This window comes from Sus scrofa, chromosome 4 (assembly GCF_000003025.6).
Source record: "Sus scrofa isolate TJ Tabasco breed Duroc chromosome 4, Sscrofa11.1, whole genome shotgun sequence".
NCBI classification, from domain to species: domain Eukaryota; kingdom Metazoa; phylum Chordata; class Mammalia; order Artiodactyla; family Suidae; genus Sus; species Sus scrofa.
The window spans coordinates 110,940,455-110,965,857 of record NC_010446.5 but is presented as its reverse complement, the minus strand read 5'-3'; the positions used below and the strand labels follow the sequence as shown (position 1 = coordinate 110,965,857).

The following is a 25,403-nucleotide window of genomic DNA, read 5'->3' as shown; positions in this document are numbered from 1 at the left end:
TTTTTATTTTTTATTTTTTTGTCTTTTCTAGGGCCACACCCTCTGCACATGGAGGTTCCCAGGCTAGGGGTTTAATCAGAGCTGTAGCCACAGGCCTATGCCACAGCCACAGCAATGCAGGATCCGAGCCGTGTCTGCAACCTACACCACAGCTCACGGCAACGCTGGATCCTTAACCCACTGAGCAAAGCCAGGGATCGAACCTGCAACCTCATGGTTCCTAGTCAAATTCGTTAACCACTGAACTACTATGGGAACTCCCCCATGCTGAATTATTGAACTGTTCAGCATCCCCTGGGTTCTGCCCATAGTATACCTTTTAGTCTGCATTAGTGAATGCCATCAGTTCTGTGAACCCCCTGTGATGGTCACTGAATGTATGATAGAGTTCAGAATCTATGAGGGCATAGCTCTCTCCTTTGAGAGAACTGATATATGTGTAATCATTTATACACACACATATTTACATATATATATTCGTGTGTATGTATGTGTATATATATATATAAATACATTTTTGAGGCGTATTAAATAATGCAAATAACACACCCCCAATACATTTCACCTACTACTGCTATTAAAATACAATTACCGGAGTTCCCGTCGTGGCGCAGTGGTTAACGAATCCGACTAGGAACCATGAGGTTGCGGGTTCAGTCCCTGCCCTTGCTCAGTGGGTTAACGATCCGGCGTTGCCGTGAGCTGTAGTGTAGGTTGTAGACGCGGCTCAGATCCCACATTGTTGTGGCTCTGGCGTAGGCCGGTGGCTACAGCTCCGATTAGACCCCTAGCCTGGGAACCTCCATATGCCGCGGGAGCGGCCCAAGAAATAGCAACAACAACAACAAAAGACAAAAAAAAAAAAAAAACAATTATCATCTGCCACCACCAGCCATAAATTTATTCATTCAAGCGAGATTATCAGGTTACCCAGCCACATACCTAGAAAATCCTTGAGCCAGTGGGATTCTGGCAAATACAATGGATACTTTCTCCCTATTTGTTTATTCCACCTGCTGGGTGGCAATGGCACAAGGCCATATTATAACGTGTGCTCTCTGGTGTGAAAGGAACTAATTCTACTTACATAGTTGTTCCTTTTTTTTTTTTTTTTTGAAATCATTCTGGAATTTGAAAGATGTTTTAATGACTTTGAAAGTAAACGATTCAGCAATATGACTACCAAAGCAAGTTCCAGATGGCAGGAGGGCTCTCTGAAGATAAGGATATGCCTTCCTATCTTTATTCATTTCAAGGCTAGTCTGACTACTTAGTCCTTGGATTTCAGTAATCTGTGCTCACCTTTGTCTTTGGTAAAATGATGTTTGCCTTCGTCCTTTGGAGGAGCTCCTGGGAAGTTGATGTTGGTAATGACCAGGAATTGCCTTCTCCCTGGGAAAGGAATCATTCACTTAGAGACCTCCGGAGATTGAATCATCTTATATCCAGTACTTGGATCAAAGATCAAAGAAAAGCTATAGATATGGATTATAAATATGTAGCTGCACAAAGATCAAAAGGCATTCACGATTCAGTTTTGTGGGAACTTGTTCCGCCTTTACCTGGGCCCTGGGTTCCCCTCCGAGCCACGCGAGGGCAGCAAAGTGCGCACACGGGGAAGGCCTGTGCTGGATGGTTCCTCTCAGAATCCTCCGGGGCGGGGTAGGGCGTGCAGAGGGTTTAAAGGAGGGTGCAGACTTCCGCTCCGGAACCGGAGGGAGAGCGGCCGGGGGTGAGGTTGCAGTGTGCTGTGATGAGGAGTTGCGTGGAAGGCGCGTGCGGGCCGAATGTGTGAGTGGATGCGTGAATGTGAGTGCGCGTGGTGCGTGCAAGGCGAGTGCGTGCTCCCGCCCCCGTGCCCCTCCCCCGGCCTACACCTTGATCTTATTTGATCGGGTTGTGACTCCAGCCCCGCCGGGCCGACCCGAAATGAAAGGCTCACCTCCTGCGAAGCCCTTTTCTTGGGGCGCTGTGCAGCGAGGCCCAATGGGCGGTGGCAACGCCGCGGTCCCGGAGCCGAGCCTACGGGGCCCGGCGCTCAGACGTGATGAATTGATCAGATAGACGAGGCCGGGCTCGTCCCGGGCCGCTGATTATCGAGGCGATTCTGATCTGAGCCCGGCTCCAGTGCACGGCAGCCCGCGGCGTTGGGGCTAACGTGTCAACGGTCGGCGGCCCCGGGCCGCTGGTGGAGGTTGAATGAGCCATCTCCCCGCCTGCGGGAGCGGAAGCTAAACGTCGACGGAGGCCTTGTTCCTGCTGCAGCTTTTTTTCTTCCCTAGCCGCCTCCTTTTCTTTAGGCCCGCCTTGCAACGATGATTCTTTTGTATGGTGCCAACACTGGTGCCCCGGGTATAAAGGCACTCTACAGTGCCTGCCGCAAAGGGATAGAGGTTTACATGCATGTCTAGATGTGTGTATATCCCTAAGAGAATTTGGAGAGTTTATTAGAACTCAGATTCCAGGGACCCGCAACCAGATTTACTGAATTAGAATTATCAGGGACGTCTAGGAATCTGTATTTTTAAAAGCTGCCATGCATGGATGGCAATAATAAATTTGATGTTATCAACCCACGTGAGGTGATGAACCAGAGCCATTCTAAATAATGAGAACTGAAACAATATTGCCACTGAATAGACTGGAGTATCTCTGGGGAAGAGGGGCTGTGATGGGTTGGTGATTTAAGGGCCCTGCACCTGAGTACCAGGAAGAAGCCCTTTTATATCTGAATTATTCAGCAATGCGTATGCTGTCTAGGCTTAGAAATGGGAACCTGGAGTTCTTGCTATGGCACAATGGGATTGGCAGCATCTTGGGAGCCTTGGGACCAAGGTTTGATCCCTGGCCCCTGTTGCCTGTGGCTTAGGTTACAACTGTGGCTGGAATCGGATCCCTGGCCCAGGGAACTCCACATGCCACCAGGTGGCCAAAAAAAAGGGGAGGTGAAGAGAAATGGGAACTTAGTACAATAATTCTAAAAGGTCTGCCATTTCTTTTTTTCTTTCTTTTTTGTCTTTTAGGGCTGTACCAGTGACATGTGGAGGTTCCCATGTCAAATCAGAGCTGTAGCCACCGGCCTACGCCACAGCCACAGCAACTCAGGATCTGAGCTGAGTCTACAACCTACACCACAGCTCACGGCAATGCCAGAACCTTAACCCACTGAACAAGGCCAGGGACCAAACCCGAGTCCTCATGGATGCCAGTCAGGTTCGTTAACCACTGAGCCAAGACGAGAACTCCGGTCTGCCATTTCTTGCTCATTCTAACAGCAGGTTCCTGTGAGTTACTTGGTGATTTAAGAAGCCACATTAATGCATCAGTTTTTAGGTACCTTTAGACCCCAGCACCAGATTGTTGAGTCCTGTTTCTAAGACTAGGGGGCTATATATCACAGCACAAATCAAGGCAGAGAAAAGGGAATTGACTCCCAGGCAAAAAGTAGCAGAGGGAAGAGAATGAACAATGGCAAGGAGCCAGCACCAGGAAGATAGAGTCCTCATGGGAAGGTAGAATCCATCAGGTGACTAAATCCAGGAGGTCTGAAATCAGTTAAGTCTGACCTCAGCATGAATGTTAGTGCTACTAAAATTACAGTGTTTATAAGCTCATTGTTTCCCCAACACTTAGTGCCAGACACATAAAGGTTTGCAAGAAATGTCGAATGGGTGATATCTGTTGGTTGGATTGACTCCAGCTGACAAAATGTGAATCCCTGTCTCCTGCCAAAAACAGTGCTGTTTTGTCCTAGATCTGTATCTTTTTGGCAAGATCACTTTCTGAGTTGCAAATATGCCCACCAGGACTAGTTTCTGGAAGTTGAGAAATGTCCATATTTCAAGAGTAGTCAAGTGGCACCTTGCAGTCTGTGGATAACACACAACGGCTTCGTCTTACACAAACCTCTTTAATGTAGGCGGGCGAAGGATGTCCCACACGATTAATTAGTCTGGGGCCTGTCAACACTTAGGTGGAGAAAAAGCCACCGTCATTCTTCCGGGAATAACCTCTGTTGGTAGCTGCAGTGTGGGGGGACACTGTGGAGAAGAGAGAAGGAGTGGGCTGTGAATTTCAGACGCTCTGCCTTTTCTGAGAACCTGTCACCACCCATACGTTTATGGGCACTATGGAGACGGTTCTAACCATGGCAGAACCTGGCACAGAGAGGGCTGATGGGAGGTTAGCGATAGGTCTTCCACTCTCAGGTTTGTCTTTTGCTGAATATTTTTGCCTCCTAGACGTAAGGCTGATGAAGAGGCTCTGAAAAACTGAATTTACTTCTAGCTCTCTGGTCAGCATGTCCCCTGGTATTAAGTGCCATCTTAATCACTGCTGTTCCCAGACTCTCAGTTACGCCTGATGTTCCTAATAACCAATCACCTCAACTCCCTGATTTTCTTTTTCTTTTTCTTTTTCTTTTTTTTTTTTTTTGGTCTTTTTAGGGCAGCACTTGCGGCACATGGAAGTTCCCAGGCTAGGGCTCGAATCAGCTATAGCTGCTGGCCACAGCAACGAGGGATCCAAGCTTCATCTGTGACCTACACCGCAGCTCATGGCCAAGGCCAGATCCTTAACCTACTGAGTGAGGCCAGGGATCGAACCTGAGTCCTCCCAGAGAGTCAGGTTCGTTACCACAGGAACTCCTCTCGTATCCTTTTAGAAAAGCTCTTGTACCACCCATCTGCCTTTGGTCCTTCAGTCTTCTCACCCTTACCTATGGATCCCTGGATGCTGTGAATAGACTCCTTCTTAGGGTTGATCCAGTGTCTGATGTTAGCTTGGGAAGTGATGGGGGGTGGCTGGGGAGGGGGTAAAGATTCTCCAGGGAACTGGATCTTGATTCTAGAAGATGACATGGGGAAGAACAGGGGAGAGTGAAGTCAGTTCGGAGAAGGAAGGTAAGGAGGAAAAAAATTGCATGCAACCTCAAAAATACAGCAGCCTGGAGTTCCCATTGTGGCTCAGTGGTTAACAAACCCAACTAGTATCCATAAGGACACGGGTTCGATCCCTGGCTTCACTCAGTGGGTTAAGGACCTGGCATTGCCATGAGCTGTGGTGTGTAGGTTGCAGACACGGCTTGAATCTTGTGTTGCTGTGGCTGTGGTGTAGGCCGGTGGCCAAAGCACCAAATGGACCCCTATGCTGCAGGTGTGGTCCTAAAAAGACCCCCCCAAAAAAAAAAAAAAAAAAAAAAAGCAAGAGTTCCCACTATGGTGCAGTTGGTCAAGGCTCTGACATTGCTGCAACTGTGGTGTAGGTTGCAGCTGTGGCTCGATTTGATCCCCGGCCCCAGGATCAAATTCTGTGGGTGTGGCCAAAAAATAAAGAAAAGCAGCCAAAGGCCCTGTGGAATTAATCAAAAATTGTGTTTATGCAGATGAGCACAATCTTGGAGGATGTGTGTTCATTTTAGGAAACAAAAACAAGTTGTATTACAGATGCAGACACAAAAACTACAGGGAGTTCCCGTGGTGGCTCAGTGGGTTAAGAACCTGACATAGTGTCCATGAGGATTTGGGTTCAATCCCTGGCCTTGCTCAATGGGTTAAGGATCCAGCAAGGTGCAGCATAGATCACAAATACAGCTCAGATCGGTGTGGCATAGGCATAGGTAGGCAGCTGCAGCTCTGATTCGACCCCCAGCCCAGAAACTTTCATATGCCACACGAGCAGCTGTTAAAAATAAATAAATAAAAAGAGACAAGTTCCAATTGATGGTTAATTTCCCAGGTGCCACTACCTTACACGATTGGATGGCACTGTCCTTAGTGGGAGAGACTCCGCCTCCACCCACTTACCCATGCGTATCCTGGATGGTCTCCTGGTGTATCAGTATCTCGCTCTTGTTCTTGAATGTCCCCGAGTGGTGGTTGTATAAGGCTGACAAGCGGAAATCCAGGTCATCCTTCGGTATCTACAGAGGAAGCCAACCCCCCAGGGTTAACTTGCCACCCTGGCACCCGCGCTAGTCGGTTTCTATTGGGTTCTTCTACTCTTTCCCCAAAGCAGGTGAACCCCTTTTGGGCCTGAGATCCACCAGTTCCTTACACACCAAATTAGCGTACCTGGTGACTCCGTAATTCTTAATCGTTCAGAACTGTCCTGGTTTGGTCCAAGGAGTGGGGAGCTGTCCTGGGGACCAGGGAATCACTAAATGTCCTTGACTTGAGCTTAATGGGCCTTACCTCATTCACAGGCATAACGAGAGAATGATGTGCTCCAGGTAATCAACTGGAGCAAAACCCAAGCTTTCTAACTTCCTAGAGGCCAGGTAAGTTGGTATTTGGTTTTAGATCTGATAGGATCTTGGATTGGGGACAAGACATAGACGCTAAAGCAGTCAGGGACAGATCACCTTTCCAAAAAGATATTAATTAATCCTAAGTGGATATAAAGAGAAATAGCATTCCCATGCTAGGTACCTCAGGATCAAAAAAACAAGCATCCCGCCTCATTGAGGTGATTGTGGCAGTTGAGCTGAGCCGACACCAGGGTTCCTGTTGCTGAGCGAGGTGAGTTGGGTTCTTATATGGCAGTTTCTGCAAAAGAAACCACACCCAGGACCTGGTTACAGGAGGCCTTGGTGATGCGGTAGCTTCCTTGACATCCATCCCCTTATTCCATCCTGTTTGCACTGAATCGCCAACATCTACAAGAAGAACAATATGGGGCAAGACTCCCAGGCTTGTGACCCTCCTAAGTTTTCTATCTTAGAACTGAGTGAAATGAGCCAGGAATACAGGGAAAGGGATGAGGTGGGACAGGGGGTGAAGGGTGGGGAGCAGATGGGCAAGAGGATGAGCTCAGGTTCAGAAGTCCTGAGTTTGAAGAAAAGGTGAGACATCCTGATGCAGTTAACAGGTGTGAAATGGGAGAGCTCAGAACAAGTCATGGGGACCTGGGGGTCATCCACATGACCTGGTGGCTGCAGCCTGCAAAAAGGAGCCTGCTCAAAAAGGGAGAGATGCTTCCTGAGGACTGCACGAGGTTGTAACTGGGCTGGGGCAGGTGGAGGACACACCAGGGGGCAATCAGAGACAGAATCAGGAGAGTGCAGGGCCTAGGCAGGTGAGGAAAAATGTTTCAGTAAGCAGGGAAGGCGCACTATGACTGTGGGAATGTCAGAAGTTCATTGGACAGTCCGTCCTCCAAATGAAACCCCACACGTATGAGTGTGAAAAGCGCATAGCTGATGTCTTCATCACGTGTAAAGTGCCCTGTTGTTCACCACTGCATCCCCAGAACCTAGCACGTGGTGTTCTAAAAGGAAACACTGGGGAGTTCCCCTTGTGGCTCAGTGGGTTAAGAACCCAGCTAGTATCCATGAGGATGCGGGTTCAATCCCTGGCCTTGCTCAGTAGTAAAGGATCTGGCGTTGTCAGGAGCTGTGGTGTAGGTGGAAGACACTCAGTGGGTAAAGGATCTGGCGTTGTCAGGAGCTGTGGACAGTGGTGTAGACAGTGGTGTAGAGGTATGGACAGGAGGTGTAGGTGGAAGACAGAGCTTGGATCCTGCATTGCTGTGCCTGCAGCTGCAGCTCTACGTCGACCCCTAGCCGGGAAGCCTCCATATGCTGCATGTGTGGTCCTAAAAAAGCAAAAATAAATAAAAACAATGAAATATTGATTGAATCAGTGACCGACTTCTAGTGAGTACAACTACAACCTAGGAAAAAACCTCATTCAACCTATCTGATGCTGGACCGTCCTCTTCCCCTTTGTATATTACGAAGTGCTGTGTGACTTCACTCAATTAGGCGTTAATTGAATGGTATGCACCAGGCACTATGCTATCTCCAAGAAAGATGAAAAATGAAATGGGAAAACTACAAATATACATATGATTCCAGCACAGGCAGCATTCCTTTCATTCCCCGAAGGCTACATAAGGCTCATTTCTGTCAGCAGAAGGGTGACATGGTCTTTCACGGAGAAAATCCAGCCTGTCAAGCATGCAGGCCACGTCCACATCCACCTTCCTTCCATCTCAGAGCAAGGGAAGACCCTTTTACCCAAGAATAATGCTTCTCCCCTGAACCCAGTCCTTCCCGGTGCTCCAGGGTCCTCCTCCTTTCCTCACATCCCCGGCACCAGCTTCTTATCCCTTCACCATCCGGCTGCACCCTATGGCCTTCCCTCCTGAGCTGAGACTTACCACCTCCACTTCCTCCCGTCCCATCCCCTCCTCAGCCCACTGCAGTCTGGCCTCTACTTCGAGCACCTCCTGAAACTGCTCTTGCTGGTAACCAGTGGCCTTTGTGGCAAGGCCAGGTGGATCCTTTCCAGACCTGATCTTATTTGACCTCTGCAGTTTCTGGCACCACGACTCTGATTCCACGAAATGTTCTCTCCATCCTATGTGGGTCCAGCTCCTCCTGGGTTTCCTCCTGCCTCTGGCTATTCTCAGCTTCCTTCTCAGCTCTGCTTTCTGGCTCTGCCCTTCGTGGTATTCTCCAGGGGTTTCGTTTCAGCCCGACTCTCATTCACTGGATGAGCTCATTCCTTCCTATGGCTTCAACTACCATGTGAAAACCACAGCTTCCAGCTATCTTCAACCCCCAGCTCTCAACCATTTGCCAACTACTCATCGCTGTCCCACACGCACCCCAAAAGCAGCAGCTACACAATCTCAACACCTTTCTCCCCAAACCTGCTTCCTCTGGACACCTTACTCAGTAAATGGTATCAACTAAGTCCTCAGAAATCTAGGAGCTACCCTACCCTCTCTTGGGCCCACATCTATTTAGCAACAAAGCCCAAACAGTCCCTGTCCTTTGTGTCTTTGCCACCCCCTGCATCACTTGCATGACTTTTTTTTTTTTTTGTCTGTCTTTTTAGGGCCCCACCCGCGGCATATGGAGGTTCCCAGGCTAGGGGTCCAATTGAAGCTGTTGCCACCAGCCTACGCCAGAGCCACAGCAACACCAGATCTGAGCCACATCTGCGACCTACACCACAGCTCACAGCAATGCCAGATCCTTAACCCACTGAGCAAGGCCAGGGATCGAACCTGCAACCTCATGGTTCCTAGTCGGATTCGTTAACCACTGAGCCACGACGGGAACTCCGACTTTATTTTTTATTTTTATTTTTTGCTTTTTTTAAGGGCCACACCTGAGGCGTATGGAAATTCCCAGGCTAGGGGTCGAATCGGAGCTGTAGTCCCTGGCCTACCCCACAGCCACAACAATGCAGGATCCAAGCTGAGTCTGTGACCTACACACAGCTCACGACAACACTGGATCCCCAACCCACTGAGAGAGTCCAGGGATGGAACCCGCATCCTCATGGATACTAGTCAGATTCGTTTCCACTGTGCCACATGGAAACGCCTGCATCACTGTTTTAGATCCATTACTCCTTCTGGAGATCACTGCACCAGCCTCTGAGCTGATTCCTCTTGTCCCACTGACATCCTATCCAATCCATTGCCACTTGTGCTTGCTACCACACCCATCCAGTATGTCACTCCAGTGCTGGATGTAAGGATTCTCCAGGACGAAAACCTAGTTCACCAGCATGGTATGCTCAGCACACGCACTCCAAACAGGGTCAAGTCAGCTTCCGCCCCTCCGCTCCTCTATTTCACACTAACACTTCAGCCACTCTGGACTCTTTGTCCTCTAAGAGACTTGCCTCTCCATGTCTATACAGCTGCTGCTTCCTTTGCCTTGAATGTCTGGTTCCTGTTTCCTTCTTCCTAACTCACATTCCACCTCTTCGCTCCCCTGGTCCAGCTAACTCATATTTGGATGTCACAACTCACCTGCTCTGGAAGCTTTCCTTTAAAGTTGCTGTCTCCCACGACATATTACATATGACTGTCACAACACATGTGCTGCTGTGCAAGCACTTTTGCTGTTGCTGTTGCCCGTCTGGCTTTTCTACCAGAGTTCCCTGGGAACAGGAGCTACATCTAATTTATCTATACATCCTCCGTGTTTAGTAGGGGGCCTGGCATATGGTACATAATAAATGTTGAACAAACAAAAGGGAGTTCTTTGATTTTGTTATTATCTGTATTTTGCACCACTTCAAACATCTCAAATGCTTCTACCAGGAAAAAAAATTCACCTAAATTCCCAAATCACTGGCCACCAACATTAAACACACTTATATATACACATTCCAGCATGAATCAGAAGACATGTATAAAGCATGACCTGTGGTTTTCAGAGGATTCTTTCCCACTCCACAGATCCTACCTCTTCAGAGAACAGTCTTCCAAAGAGGGTAAAGGGTGGCTGGGCGGAACCTGGGCGTGGCTTGTGTAAGTCCCCTTATACCAAGGGGCTGCCAGTGCTCCTGGTTCCCGGACTAAAGCTCTACTTCTCTCTGCTCAAAAGCACTTCTGAAACGCTGTCAGACCTGAACATGGGAACATGGAGGCAGGCAGAAGGCGGACTTATCCGGTCCCTAACTCACCGTCCTCACCAGAGCCCGGTTAAGTTACTATCTCTTCCCGTCACGCTGACAGAAAAAAGAATGCCGTCGACACTGCGGGGAATATGTGCAAGAAACCTCAGTACCTTGGAAGCCCGTATTTTTCCCAAGTAGGAATCATCGTTATCCAAAGTGGAATGCTGGAAAGGGTCTCGGGTGAGAGGCATGGTAAAATGCCGAGCGAGACGCTCTTTAGAGGGACGAGAGGCCCGCGCAGCCGCACACACCTTCGCGCGCGGAGAATCGCGGGTCCCAATTGTTTGGAACGCCCGATTTCAGTTGCCAGGCAACAGCCCCGCCCCCTGCGACTGAGGTGAAGTCCCTCGGAGAAGGGCGCCACCTGGCGGTCCAACGCGGGAGGCCCCTCGGAAGAAACTATCAGGAATACAGCGTGAAGCACCGCAGAGTATGCCAAGGAGCGCTGGATTTGCAATCCTGAGTCTTCGGTGAAAAACGTCGACGTCCCATTGTACGGGTCTTCTGCAAAAGATTTCAGTTGTGGAAAAAATTCCTAAAAGATGCCCCAGAAATGTTCTTCTCTCTGGCATCTAACAAAAGGATTTCTCAAAGCTATGAGAGAATGAGGATGTCAAGAGACAGAAGAATCCAGTTGCTGTGCTTGGAAAATTGCTAGCTAAAGCAAACTTTCCTTGCTTTAACTCTATTTAACTACGCGAGCCTCAGGGCTTCACATAGAGCCTGTTGTCAAGGCACGGATAGGTTTGACGGGATAAAAGTAAGGTCTCCAGGAGTGCACTTGTGGCACAGTGGGTTAAGGATCTGGCGTTGTCACTGCAGGGGTCCAGGTCGCTTCTGTGGCGCAGGTTCGTTCCCTGGCCCGGGAACTTCCACAAGCCGCCGCTGCGGCAAAACAAGAGAGGAAAGAAGGAAAGAAAGAGAGAGAAAGAAGAAAGAAGATCTCTAGAAGTGGCTGTTGCGGTACCGGGGTCACTCTTTTAGGCTATAACCTTTGGAGGAGAGGCGGCATCTCAATCATTTATCACTTCGCACAGAAGTGCTTAATAAGGATTTATCAAGTGCCACGTCTGCAAAATTAGAGATGCTCATAAGTAGTCGATGGCCCGAAATAATGAATTAGATGGCGACGGTTTGGAGGTGGTTTCCACCGCGTTCTTTACACGAGCCCTGTGCGCGCCTGTTGGGCCCGTTGCAGATCCTGGGCGCGTGCATTTTCACGCCGCGCGCGCCAGCGGCGGCGGCTGCTATGGCGACCGGCAGGTGAGCGGCAGAGGAGCGCGTGGTCCCTGCCCCACCCGCGCGGAGGCAAAGAGGAGGCGGTTGCCAAGGCGACGTGGATAGGAGGAGAAGAGGAAGGAGGGAGGAGGAAGGATGGGCGGCCTTGGCGTAGCCGCAGGGAGGTGACTGAAGCGAGCCCAGCCCCTTGCATCCTCCCCCTGTGAACCTCCCTCCCCTTTTTTTCCGCCTTCAGTAGCTACAGACGCAGCACCTGAGCCGCTGCTGCCGCTCGCTCAGAACAACACTATGGCTGAGCCTGGGCACAGCCTCCATCCCTCTGCCAGAGGCAGGGGAAGAACTGAGCGGCGCACACTCCGGCTTCTGCGGCTGCTGCTCTGGGTTGGGACCGCCTTCCAGGTGACTCAGGGAGCGGGACTGGAGCTTCACGCCTGCAAAGAGGTACTGTCCTCCCCGGCCGACCCCACTTGGGTCGACAAAATATTGGATCCTGGCGGAGACCTTGGGATCTGAGCACGGACAGTTTCAGAGGCCACGGAGTTTAGGTTTCTTTGGGGATAAGGCGCGGGGGTGGGGGGAAGAGGAGCAGACTGGCGTCATGGAGAGGCCAACCCACTAGAGGACTCACAGAATAGATCATCCTCACAGCTTGGGCTGCTGAGCTCAGGGGAAAGGTCCCAGCTCCAAGGAGCTCAGGAGGGAACTGAGTCCCTGGACTCGGAAATGAGGGAAGAAGACATGGACTTTTCCCAGCTGCAATGACATTACCTTTAAAGTGATTGAAAACAAAAAGATGATGTATAGAGGGGCAAAATAGAAAGTGGGAAAAGAGAGAAGTGGGGTAAGACGAGTTTGGAAGGCCGGCAGAAAACAGTGGATGGACATGGGAGTCCTTGTGGTTTGATCATGGCTTTAAAAAAGCAGTATGAAGGTGGGAGGTCGTTGAGAGGGACCCCATCTCCTCTCTCCCCTGGGTATGAAACATCCTGTTACCTTGCTGGCTCCTAAACGTGGATCTTTTTTTATAGTTTGCGCCCCCCCCCCCATACACACTTTCTTTAATGTACCTGACAGTGTATGATCCACCTTTGACCAGACTTTCAGCTCTAATATCTCACATTCTGCCAATGTCTACTTCCTTTCTCTGGACTTTTGCTTACATATGTCGTAAGCCTTTTTCAAGGTGTTTCTAAAGTTTTGCTAACATGATTCAGAGAATAAGTACTGAATGTCTTCCCAAGCCAAACTGCCTTTTGAACATTCTTTTGGAGGGATACAAAAAGGCATTAAAGAGCAAAAAAACAGTTTCTGTGGTATTGGAATAATAATTGGTTTGCTCTGAGTAACTTTTTTAAACCATATGGTAGAGGCAGCAACAGCATATTTACAAGAACTGCAGGGGAGAAAGCAAAAAAAGTTCTGTTATCTATGTCGCATGTAAAAAACTCATAATACATGAAGAGTCTAGCCCAGTACAGTTCATCTGAAATGTCATACTTGGTTAAGGTTTTGAGAGATTGAAATTTTTTTATAAGTCATTATTAGCTACTGATTAGCAACAATGAGCCTGTCTCTTGTGGCAATACATTATTGTGAAGGCTTTCTGACTCTACATACAAAATTATGGACTACAAAGTGAAAGGATAGGGGAGAGGAGAGAGTTTTTGTGTAAATAAAGAGATTTGACTTCATTCATGAATATGTATGAGTGACTACGGTCAGTGGGAATTTTGGTAACTTGTATCAGCTCCAGTGATGACCTGCCCTGGGCCAGCCACATTTCCACACAGCCACTTTATGGCCTATTTTAAAGCTGACTGAGGACAGGATGATTTTGTCAGTGATTGTGGCTTACTGGCCTTGGTGGCCTGTGGTCTACCCAACCAGTTCCAACAAGCAAACTCACTTGCCTAAGAATCCAACATGGGTGTCCCCAGAATGGAAGGTAAGAATCTTAGAGTTCAATGACCACTTCTTGTTGAGATCTTTGTGGACGATGGAAAACATGAGACATTTAAGCAATTAAACACTTTGTACCATCTTGCTTTAGAAGGAGGGCAGAATTTTGATACTTGAGAGCATTAACTTGTGTACAAATTTTACCTTTAGTCCTTTTTTTTTTTTTTTATCTTTTTCAGAGCTGCACCCATGGCATATGGAGGTTCCCAGGCTAGGGGTCTAATTGGAGCTATAGCCGCCAGCCTATGCCATGGCCACAGCAACACCAGATCCAAGCCGCATCTTTGACCTACACCACAGCTCATGGCAACGGATCCTTAACCCACTGAGTGAGACCAGGGGTCGAACCCGTGACCCCACGGTTTCTAGTTGGATTCGTTTCCGCTGCGCCACAACGGGAACTCCTCTTTAGTCCTTTTAAACTGATTGACATCTGCCTAAGCAAAAGGCCTTGTGGCAGCTGAAGGCAGTGGAAAGCTGTGGAACTCATTATGCCAGGGTTCCAGTCCCTGTTTGTTATGTACCTCCCAGTTTTTGCATCTGTAGAATGGGTATTTCATTAACACCTACCTCAAGAAAGACTGCTTTGAGGATTGAAAGAGAAAATTCAAATAAAACACAAATTAGAATTATCTGGCCCTCTTCCCCTTTCAGCATCTTTACCATGAGATCCACACCCCATGCTGGAGTAGAAGCCACTTAGGAATCATGCTCATTGGTCCCAGGCGTCAGCAAGTCCTGTTTACACTCCCCTTGAGCAAACAGTGGCCGCTGCTGAACATCTTCGACTCCAAAACAATAAGGAAGTGAATAAACCCATTATTGTAATAATGTTTGTTTGGCAATAAGAACTGACCCGACAAGTTTGGGGGACTTCCAAGCCTACATGGTAAAAAACCAATTCGGAGTAGACCAACCCTTTCCTGTTGTCAATCTTCATATGAATTTCTTGTGCGTCTATGTTAGGTATTAACAGCCGGGATTCTTCTCGACCAAGGCTGACCCTAGTGACAGCGATGCTCTTCCCGCTTTGTTTCTGAAGTCTGCGGCGTCCGTCTGGATCAAATCAGAAAACAGAGAGGTTTAGGATAGGGCCTAAGTGGAGGAGGCCGAGAGCTGGGAGTTCTAGATTGCTGAACGTGTGCCGGGGCTTGGTGTTCCTTTCACGGTTTTACAATAATCAGGGTCACCAGTGGAACTAAACATCCTTGTGTGATGTTTGGCTTCATGAATCATTTCTTTAGCCCTGTGCTAGCCCAGGCTAAGTGCTGACTGAGAGCCAAAGGAGCGTTTCCTACAGCATAACGCATCTGCATCAAATGAGAGAGGAGCAGGCAACTGCCTTTCATGGATCTGTCTTGTCTTGAGGCTCCAGCGCTAATAGTCCCCAAAGGGACTTCCCAGTCTGTTCTGAAAAGCCCATAGGGCTTAGGGATCTGGCAGGCATGGATTGGAATACAATTTGGCGAATGAACGGTGACTCTGTCGCTTAGTAAAGATGCTACTTGGAGCAAGTTAATTGACTTCGGACAGCCTCAGATTCCTGATCTGTAAAATGGGGTTGGTAACACCTAAATCACAAGGCTGTTGTGAGGATTAAATTAAATTGGATAACGCATGTAAAATACCTACTATATACCCCTGACATGCCATAGGCATTTTAGAGGTATGTAGTAGAAATATATAGGGGTATATAGTAGAAATATATTGGTAGGGTATAGAGTAGAAAGTTAAGTCCCCAAAAGGACGTATTAAGGATAACATAAGGTTAACATATGGTAAGCAGCGCGGGAGTGGCAATAGAGAAGTTGATAGGAAAGGAAAACATATTTGAACAGTTGGCACCTAATCTGCTTCTGGAATAATCAGTAGAAGTTCAACGGGCAGAGATGGAGGGAGAGTGCTTTCCAGAGAGCGGGAGGAGCCCGAGAAAAAGATCCTGAGAACTGCAAGTAGACCACATGGCTGAAATGCGGGGTAGGTGAGAGGAACACAAGGACTCAAGGAGGGAAAGTGAGAACCTAAGTGGGGCGTGGCTAAAGGAGTTCCAGCAGAGAGAGGGGCGCAGCGTATGAAGTAAGTAAGAGTGAGGTAGGCGGAAAGGTGAGAGCAGCGAGACGGGGGCAAGGAGACCAGCTCAGGAGATCTCACAGAGGTCAAGGAGGAGGTTAACAGAGGGGCTGCGCTGGGATGGGGGCAGAGGGACAAATAGAAAGTCATGGATATGAAAAACGTGCTGAAGGTAGAGGATAAAGGATGTGACAACTGATTGAAGGGGGTGGGTGAATTGGTAGGAGGAAGATAATGCTCCCCCCCCTTTTCAGCCCCACTGCAGTATATGGAATTTCCCAGGCCAGGGATTGAATCTGAGCTGCAGCTTCGACCTATGCCAGAGCTTCCCCAAGGCCAAATCCTTAACCCACTGCGCTGGGCTGTGGATTGAACCACTGCCACCTCTGAGACCACATCACATCCTTAACCCTCTGCACCACAGCAGGAGCTCCAGAGCTAGATAATGCAGAAAGGTGCTTTGCAAAATGCAGAGCACATAGTAAGTGCTCAGTAAATGCTGTGCTTCTTACTGTTTCCTGATCTGCTTTTTAAGAATCAACTTCCAGAGTTCCTGTTGTAGCTCAGCAGGTTAAGACCCTAGCAAGTACCCGTGAGGATGCGGGTTTGATCCCTGGCCTCACTCAGCAGGTTAAATATCCAGCATTGCTGCAAGCTGTGGCATAGGTCACAGATGCGGCTTGGATCTGTCATGGCTGCGGCTGTGGCTGGAGGCTACCGGTTGTGACTCTGATTCAACCCCTAGCCTGGGAATTTCTATATGCTGTGGGGGAAGCCCCCCAGATTAAATAAATAATTAGATAAATAAATAAATCTATCAATTCCCTTGTGGCACAGAGGGTTAAGGATCCAGTGTTGTCACTGCAGCAGCTCAGTTTGCTGCTGAGGTGCCAGTTCCATCCCTGGCTTGGGAACTTCCATATGCCCATGGGTGAGGCCAAAAAAGTAATAAAATAAAAAATAAAGTAAAATAAAATGTCATAGGAACATCATTCTAAATCATTAGATAGTCTTCATGACGTCATTTTAATGAGGAACTGGATGAACTACCCTGGGCTAATCTCTAATGCCAACCCATTCTCTCTCTCTCTCTTTTTTTTAATACACTAAAGCCTTTATTTTATTTGTCTTTTTAGGGCTGCACATGCAGCATATGGGGGTTCCCAGGCTAGGGGTTTAATTGGTGCTGCAGCTGCTGGCCTACGCCACAGCCACAGCAACTAGGAATCTGAGCCACGTCTGCAACCTGCACCACAGTTCACGGCAACACCAGATCCTTAACCCACTGAGAGAGGCCAGGGATCGAACCGGCAACCTCATGGTTCCTAGTCGGATTTGTTTCCACTGTGCCAGGATGGGAACTGCCCTCAACCCGTTCTCTTTGACCACCCCAACGACCCATCCCGTCTTGACTCAGTGTAGGTCAGTAAGTCTTCCTTCCCTCTGGAGTGACCCATTTTTCCCATCTGCTGAATCGTTCCTATCAATCTTCAAACATGCTATTATTTCTACCATAAAAAATAGAAAAAAACAACCTAACTTCTCCTGAAGGTCACTTCCCCTTCCAGCGGCCACCCTGTTTTTCCACTCCCCTTTAGAGCAAAAGCCTTTGAATTCCTATAATGTCTAAAATCACTGTCTCTAAATCCACTCTTTCCCGTCTCTCTTGAGTCCACTCCAAGCTGACGCTCATCCCCACAACTCTACCAAGACTACTCTTACTCAATCAATGGTAACTCTTCAGTCTCAACTACACTTCATCCACCAGCGTCTGGTAAAGCAGTTATCACTCTCACCCACCAGGAACACTTTCTGCTCAAGACTTTCAGGGCACCATCTCTTCTGGGTGGTTTAGTTTTGTGTACTCCTTGGGCTCCTCCTCTGTTCTCTTGATTGATTTTTCCCTCGTGTCCTTGAGGGTTTTTGGTGGTGGTGTTGTTTTGCCACACGTGCAGCATATAGAAGTTCCCAGCCAAGGATCCAATTTGAGCCGCAGCTGTGAGACCTAAACCACAGCTGCAGCAACACCAGAACCTTAACCCCTGGGGCCACAGCAGGAACTCCCTTGAGTTCTAAATCTAGCACTTCCTCAGGACTATCGCTGACCATCCATTAGGTATGTATGTATGTATATATGCATTACCTATCTACCTATCTATCTATCTATCTATCTATCTATCTATCTATCTATCTATCCTCTCTCCCTCCAGCCTCTTCTGTTTCCATTCTTTTGGTGACCTCATGAAGCACCATGGCTTTAAACATCTGGATATCGATGACTCTCAAATTCATACTTCCAATCCAGATTGCATCCCCAAACTGCAGACTTGCTCATACAGTGGCACCCATGACCTCTCTCTGTACACACGTGATTGGCACCTCAGATTTACCATGTCCCAAACATCTACCACCATCACCAACATGCCTCCCAGGATCTTCCTCATCTCAGCTAATGGCAACCCCATCCTTGCACTGCTCAGGCCCCAAATCCTGACCTCTCTCTCCTACTCCCTATATCTGACTCCTCAGAAAATCTTGTAAGGTCTACCTTCAAAACATATTCTGAATTTGGTTGCTTCTTACACCTCTGCTGTTAGGCACCCTTCTTCCAAGGCACAATCACCTCTCACGCAGAAGATTGCAAGTTTCCACCCTGGTTCCTTTGCTTCCACCTTGCCCACATATTGTCTAGTGCTCAGCCGGCGTAAACCTGCTGAAAATAAGACGGATGTTGCTTCTCCTCCTAAAGGCTTCCTGTCTCGAAGTAGAAAACTCCTTACACTGGCATTTAAGGCCCTACACTACTTAATCCTAACCTCCTCCTCTCCAGCCACACCAGCCTCCTTGCTCTTTCTCAGACCCATGGGGCGACCTGCCCCCTCAGGGCCTTGGTGCCTGCTGTTTTCTCTGCTTAGAAGGCTCTTCTCCAGGATATCTGGCTTATTTCTTAATCCCCTTCAAGTCTGTATTAAAATGCCATCCCACTCCCCATCCCATTTTCTGTTTGTTTATTTGTTTGTTTTTCCAATTATTTGGCTTTTTAAGTCTGCACTCACAGCATATGGAAGTTCCCAGGCTAGGGTTCAAATCAGAGCTACAGCTTCTGGTCTAGGCCACAGCCATAGCAACATGAGATCCTTAACCCATCGAGCAAGGCCAGGGATCGAACCCGAGTCCTTGTGGGTACTCGTCAGGTTTGTTACCACTGAGCCACAATGGGAATTCCACAAAAAAGGTTTTTATTTTTCATCTGTAATGGTAACATTTGATTTTTCCTTTACTTTTCAGGTTTTGATTTTATTCTTAAGATTTTTATTGGAGTATAGTTGATTTACAATGTCGTGTTACTTTCAGGTGTATAGCAAAGTGAATCGGTTGTACATATACATACATGTATCCATTCCTTTCCAGATTCTTTTCCCATATAGGTCACTACAGAGCCTTGAGTAGATTTCCCTGTGTCGTACAGGAGGTCATTGTTACACATCCATTTCATACATCGTCCTGTGTATGTGTTAATCCCTACCTCCTAACTTGTCTCCCCTCACCTATCTTCTGCTTTATTTTCTCCAGGGCACCTCGCACTTTCTAATGTACTCCATATTTTATTTATTTTACTTGGTTCTATCTTTTCCCACTAACACGGAAGCTCTGTGAAGGCAGGGCTTTCTGTGTGGTGTTTCATGCTGTCTCCAACGCTCAAATTAGTATCTGGCACACTGTGGGGCCTCAATAAATTAATGTAATAGATGAATAATATTCCACTGATGACATTTTATTTATGTCATCTATATGTCCTCCCAGTTGGTGAACATATAGGTTTATCTAACTTTTGGCTATTATAGTTAATGCTAAAATGAGCCTCTTTTTGCATATTCTTTTCAACACATATGTCATTACGCCCTTGGAATAAATTCCTAGAAATAGAATTGCTGGGTGAGAGAGTAAGATCATTCAGTTAACTCTTTAAATTATGTTCCTAAGAAATGGGAATCCTTGAGCTAAAGTCACATACACTTTATATTGTTCCATAGTATCCAAGTCCTTTATTGGAAAAATTACATTGATTTTGCTTCCCATTAACTTTGCACACCCTCATGGTTTCTCATATCCTTGGCAAAGCTATCATTCCTTTTGATCTTTGACACATCACTAGACAACACACACACACACACACACACACACCCCTTCATTCTTGCTTGGCCTATAGCTGACGGACCCTGTGTGTTTCAAGAAGGACCCCGTCTTTAGGTCCAAAGTGACCTCAGAATGTTTCAGGAGGTTCTTACTGTGACTGGGAGAAGACTGCTCATTTTGCAGCAAACAATGTAAAAATCCCTGCAGATTTACATTCTTGTCCTGGATCCCTTCTCAGCTGCCTCCCCCTCCACCTCACCTGGCATGAAAACGCTCTGCTCTTCGCCCATCACACTATGCCAAGCCTCCCCTCTGCTCTTGCTCACACACCCCTGCCTATGTGGTCCTCGGGAAGGAGTTTGTGGGGCTTGACAAACAGAATAGATATTCACAAATAACCGCCCCAGCCAACTTATACATTTGGTTAAGTGCTATGAAAGAAAAGGGAAGGATACGCTGAGAGGTTATGACGAGGAAACCTGATTTAGATCACGTAGGTTGGAGCAGGCCTCTCTGAGGAGTGAGTTTAAGCATCGAGCTGAGGCTGTGCAGAAGTTCGGTGGGTGAAAAAGGAGGGGACAGGCTGACCATCAGGAGAGAGTCCAGCGCTTAGGGCATGGGAGACGGCCAGTGTGGCTGGACCATATCACTTTACACTTGTAAATGCAAAGGATATCCCCATTTTTAAGTTTCAAAAACTATTAAAGAAAGAGGTGAGACTTTAATCAAAGGTTCCTGGGGCCATGGGTTTGTCTAAAGGCTATTATTTACTTTTACATGTTAACGTGATATATGCTCTTTACAATAATAATAACTCACATTTATCGAGTGTTCTAATCGACTGAGCATATTAACTCATTTAGTCTCTACAGTTACTCTGTGGGGTAGCGACTATGTTTTTTAAGATTTTTATTTTTTCTATTCCAGGTGTAGGTACTATTAATACCCCAGCCCTTCTCCACCCCACACCTTTACCTCTCTTCTCCTTCTTGCTTTACTTTTCTCCATAGCACTCTCTACCTTCTGACATATATTTACATACATACATATGTGTACATATATGTATATATTTAAATTGTCCATCTCTTCTGATAAGAATGTCAAGTCTATGAGGCTGGTATTCTTTTTTTTTGTCTTTTTTTGTCTTTTTGTCTTTTGTTGTTGTTGTTGTTGTTGTTGTTGTTGCCGCTCCCGCGGCATATGGAGGTTCCCAGGCTAGGGGTCGAATCGGAGCTGTAGCCACCGGCCTATGCCAGAGCCACAGCAATGCAGGATCTGAGCCGCATCTGCGACCTACACCACAGCTCACAGCAACGCCGGATCATTTAACCCACTGAGCAAGGGCAGGGACCGAACCTGCAACCTCATGGTTCCTAGTCGGATTCATTAACCACTGCGCCACGACGGGAACTCCCCTTTGTTTTTGTCTTTTTGCCTTTTCTGGGGCTGCTCCTTCAGCATATGGAGGGTCCCAGGCTAGGGGTCCAATCGGAGCTGTAGCCACCGGCCTACACCAGAGCCACAGCAACGCGGGATCCGAGCCTTGTCTGCAACCTACACCACAGTTCACGGCCAATGCTGGATCCTTAACCCACTGAGCAAGGGCAGGGACCGAACCCGCAACCTCATGGTTCCTAGTCAGATTCCTTAACCATGGAGCCACGCCGGGAGCACCAGGGCTGGTATTCTTGTATGTTTTATTGGTCTCTATATTTCCAGTACCTGCCATATAATAGGTACTTGAAAATTTTCCTGGGAGTGCCCTGGTGGTGCAGTGGGCTGGGGATCTGGCATTGATGCTGTGGCAGCTCCGAATGCTGCAGGCATGGCCAAAAGAGAAAAAAAAAAAAGTTTCCTGCATGAAACCTCATTTTTCTTCTTGGCTGTGCCTGAGACATGTGGAAGTTCCCAGGCCAGGGGTTGAACCCACACCACAGCAATGACCCAAGCCACAGCAATGACCATGCTGGATCCTTAACTAGCAGAATCCTTAACCTGCGCCACCAGGGAACTCAGAAACCCCATTTTATAGATGATGAAAATTAGGCTTAACCTGCCCAAGTTCACAGGGCAGGTAAAAGAGCAGCAACTCAGGCAGCTGAGCTCTTAACCGTGATATTTTCTGCCGGTTCATGCTAACAATCCAAATTGTACAAGGGTGTAAGCTGAAGCGTACATGTTTCCCCTCCCACCTACAAATCCCCAAAGGCTAACCTCTGTCAACACTTGCTTAAATATATTCTTCTTGAAATGTTTTGTGCCTATACAAGCATGTCTGTCTGTTCTTTTGCCCTTTCTGTACAAACTGGATCAAACTCTTTGTCCTGTCCTGTATTTTACTGTTTTCATCACAGTAGCTCTACTGTGATCCATTATATGTACGTACAGTGATTTATTGGAACAGAAACTTGCTGAATGTGCTGCTTCCCGTTGCTTATATGCTAACAGTGCTGCAGCGAAGCCCCCCTCCGTGCGGCATACTGATGAGTCCATTTGTAGACAAATTCTTAAAAATAGGAAGAGTAGGTCAAAGAGTCTAAGTGTTTAACATTGTGACGGGTGTGTGTCAAGATGGCAGCATGGATTTTCAAAGGCAGCATTAGTCTCCATCTGTAGCCAGTCGGAGGAGGAGGGAGGCTTTGGCTGGGAGGGTGGCAGCCAGAGTTTGTCCTCACCCAGGGAAGTACAGAGACCCTCTTGGAGAGCCTGTGGGCCTTACCAAGCTGCCAGCTGGTCTCGGTCAGGGGAGCTGGGCCTGGTGCTAATTCTGCCAAATTTTCTGAAAATAAGTGGCTCAAATTCATAACTTTTTCTCAGTCTGTATTGTCCCTCTTGTAAGTGATAAAAATTGTTTCATTCATCACATTTCTTCTTAAGCTCTCCTTCTATGTCACAGCGGACAAAGCACAGAACAGATCATTATAGTTAGTTTTTGATAGCGTCTGAAAGAAAATTTATTTTTCATAGTTCCCAGACTCTCTACTTTTCACATTCCTTTAAGTCTGAGAAGACTAATATGAGGTTATCATCTATTTTTCTTCTTTGATTTGTCATGTACTATTTTTTTTTGTCTTTTTGCCTATGGAGGTTCCCAGGCTAGGGGTCCAATCGGAGCTGTAGTCACCGGCCTACGCCAGAGCCACAGCAACGTGGTATCCGAGCTGCATCTGCGACCTACACCACAGCTCACGGCAATGCCGGATCCTTTACCCACTGAGCAAGGCCGGGGACCGAACCCGCAACCTCATGATTCCTAGTCAGATTCGTTAACCACCGTGCCACGATGGGACTCCTGTCATGTACTATTAAAGGCATTAAAAATTAGAGACCTACAGAGAGATACCTGGTGGCTCAGTGGGTTGAGGATCCAGCATTGTCACTGCTGTGGAGAGCCTTTGATCCCTGGCCCTGGAACTTCCACCTGCAGTGGGCTTGGCCCCAGAGAAAAAAAAAAAGATCCCAGATCTATGCAGCAAGAGAAATAAATAGGCTTAGAATGTGACTTTGAAAATCAGATTCTTACTGATGCTATAAAATAAAAGGCAAAATAGTAAGTGGACTTTAATAAGCCTGCACGCTAATTGGAGCATCCCTCTTCTTACTCTATGCCAAATAATAAAGGAAAGCTATGTCTGAATTAGAAAGGAAACTGAAATTGACTAATTTTCTGCTTGAAATTGATTGCTTCACCCTCCAATTCCAATAATATGAAAATAAAAAGGTGGCTAGTAATCACCCAAGAGAAAAGATAAAAAGAGCCTCATTTAGGAGTTCCCATCATGGCTTAGTGGAAACAAATCTGACTAGCATCCATGAGGACATAGGCTTGACCCCTGGCCTCACTCAATGGGTTAAGGATCCAGCGTTGCCATGAGCTGTGGTGTAGGTCTCAGATGAGGCTCGGATCTGGCCTTGTTGTGGATATGGTGTAGGCCAGTGGCTACAGGCTCCTATTCCACCCCTAGCCTGGGAACCTCCATATGCCGTAGATGCGGCCCTATAAAGACCAAAAGAAAAAAAGAATATCATTTATATCTGTTCATCTGATTTTGTTCAGATTCTCAAGCCCTGTGCCACACGCAGACCAGATGCTCCATGTATGTTGAGTTAACGGATCAACTTCTTTGTAAATGGAGGCTTCAGCCCTAATCCTTTAAACTCTCTTCACGGGGAAAATAAGTTGATCCATTAACTCAGCATGTATGGAGCATCTCGTCTGTGTGTGGCACAGGGCTTGACCCACTGACCTTTCCCAAGGGCTCACCTGAGCACTTTTATTTTCCACGTGAAGAAAGTTTAAAAGATTAGGGCTAGAGCCTCCATTTACAAATATTAAATCAGTCGCGTAAACCATCTGAAAAAAAAAAAAAGGAGCTGTGCCCAAATATAATAAATAACAGCAGAATGTCAGAAGAAAACAACAAACTATTGGGGGGGGCAGCATCAGATTTTTTAAAAGAATATATAGCCTTTTTAGTCTTGGATTATCTAAAAGCCTACTCCTGATTTTTATATTTCCAGCTAGTATTTCCCACATGGAGACAGATTCATGTATGATTTCTGAGAGATGTGTGACAGTGGCCAGTGCCCTTGATTGTCTTTAATGCAGGATTTGCTTGTGCATTCTCATTTCAGTCAGAGGATGAGTCACTAAAGGGCGTGGACATGAATGAGGATGAGCGGGTGAAGGTGGTACCACAGGGAGGATGCAGATGGATTCTCAGGAGCTTCTCTGCAAGAGGAGACATCCTTTTAATGTGCAGAAAACCTCAAAATCTAAGGCTTTTACAAAGTCATTGCTATCATCCTATATTTATTAAACTCTTTATTGTTACTTTTTTTTTTTTTTTTTTTTTCTTTTTGCCATTTCTTGGGCCACTCTCGCGGCATATGGAGGTTCCCAGGCTAGGGGTCCAATCGGAGCGGTAGCCACTGGCCTACGCTAGAGCCACAGCAACACAGGATCTGCGCCGCGTCTGCGACCTACACCACAGCTCACAGCAACGCCGGCTCCTTAACACACTGAGCAAGGCCAGGGACCGAACCCGCAACCTCATGGTTCCTAGTCGGATTCGTTAACCACTGCGCCACGACGGGAACTCCTATTGTTACTTTTTTTAAAGTATAGTTGATTTACAGTGTAGTGCTCAGAGCACATGAAGGAAGCACATGGGAAGATCATCTTTCTGAAGCACATGCAACAGAAAGATCTATTGATGGCCAGGCTGTGGCATGAGAATGGAAACAATTAGGGGCCTTAGAGGAAGTCATTGCAGAAAGATTCACTGATAAGTTAATATAGTTACTGAGACATTCTATAGGCTCTACCGATATTATCTCCCAGTATCTGCAAAGACTATTATGGGACCAGTGATTATTTCTTTGTTACATATCTGTATATCTCTATCCCGATCGATGGTTCTATCTATCTATCTATCTATCTATCTATCTATCTATCAGGAATGCGAAACTTTTTTAAGCCAGAGTAATTTCCTTTAGTCTCAAGTTGAAATAGCAGGGAACATGATGTTTAATTACTATCTATTAACCATGACAGAAGTTAGCAGAGCTCAG

General features: G+C 47.1%; 2 protein-coding genes across 11 annotated transcripts in view; one reads left to right on the top strand and one right to left on the bottom strand.

The window, feature by feature from the left end:
• Positions 3,386-11,668, bottom strand: C4H1orf194 (chromosome 4 C1orf194 homolog). 3 transcript variants are annotated; one of them, XM_013997298.2, is made up of 5 exons: positions 10,535-10,735; positions 6,429-6,545; positions 5,805-5,920; positions 4,718-4,845; positions 3,891-4,040 (listed from the first exon to the last, which is right to left on the bottom strand). In XM_013997298.2, exons 1-5 carry the CDS (start codon positions 10,613-10,615, stop codon positions 3,970-3,972), a joined length of 513 nt encoding a protein of 170 aa, XP_013852752.1. In that variant the 5' UTR covers positions 10,616-10,735; the 3' UTR covers positions 3,891-3,969. The 3 variants fall into 3 exon arrangements, with proteins under 3 accessions (XP_020945750.1, XP_013852752.1, XP_020945749.1); XM_021090091.1 differs by lacking the exon at positions 4,718-4,845 and having other exon boundaries at positions 3,386-4,040; positions 10,535-11,668; XM_021090090.1 differs by lacking the exon at positions 3,891-4,040 and having other exon boundaries at positions 4,530-4,845; positions 10,535-11,668.
• Positions 11,766-25,403, top strand: part of KIAA1324 (KIAA1324 ortholog) — a 72,323-nt gene continuing 58,685 nt past the window's right edge. For 6 of the 8 annotated variants that reach the window (XR_001308467.2, XR_002343534.1, XR_002343533.1 and 3 more), the window contains exon 1: positions 11,778-12,104. Coding sequence is in view for 4 of the 8 variants with exons in the window: in XM_005663592.3 (XP_005663649.2) it covers positions 11,952-12,104 (153 nt within the window). In the remaining 4 variants the exon portion in view is untranslated. Of the gene's footprint in view, positions 12,105-13,955; positions 15,600-25,403 lie in introns of those variants that run through there. The other 2 variants (XM_013997295.2, XM_021090089.1) reach the window with 2 other exon arrangements.

Coding starts and splice junctions, on each gene's coding strand:
- C4H1orf194 (XM_021090090.1), bottom strand. CDS start 10,615: ATGCCTCTCACCCGAGACCCTTTCCAGCATTCCACTTTGGATAACGAT. Junction 6,546..10,534: donor GAAAAATACGGGCTTCCAAG/GTACTGAGGTTT, acceptor TTTCTTTTGCAG/AAACTGCCATATAAGAACCC. Junction 4,846..5,804: donor ACCATCCAGGATACGCATGG/GTAAGTGGGTGG, acceptor GTCATCTTCTAG/AATCAAGATCCAGTTCCCTG.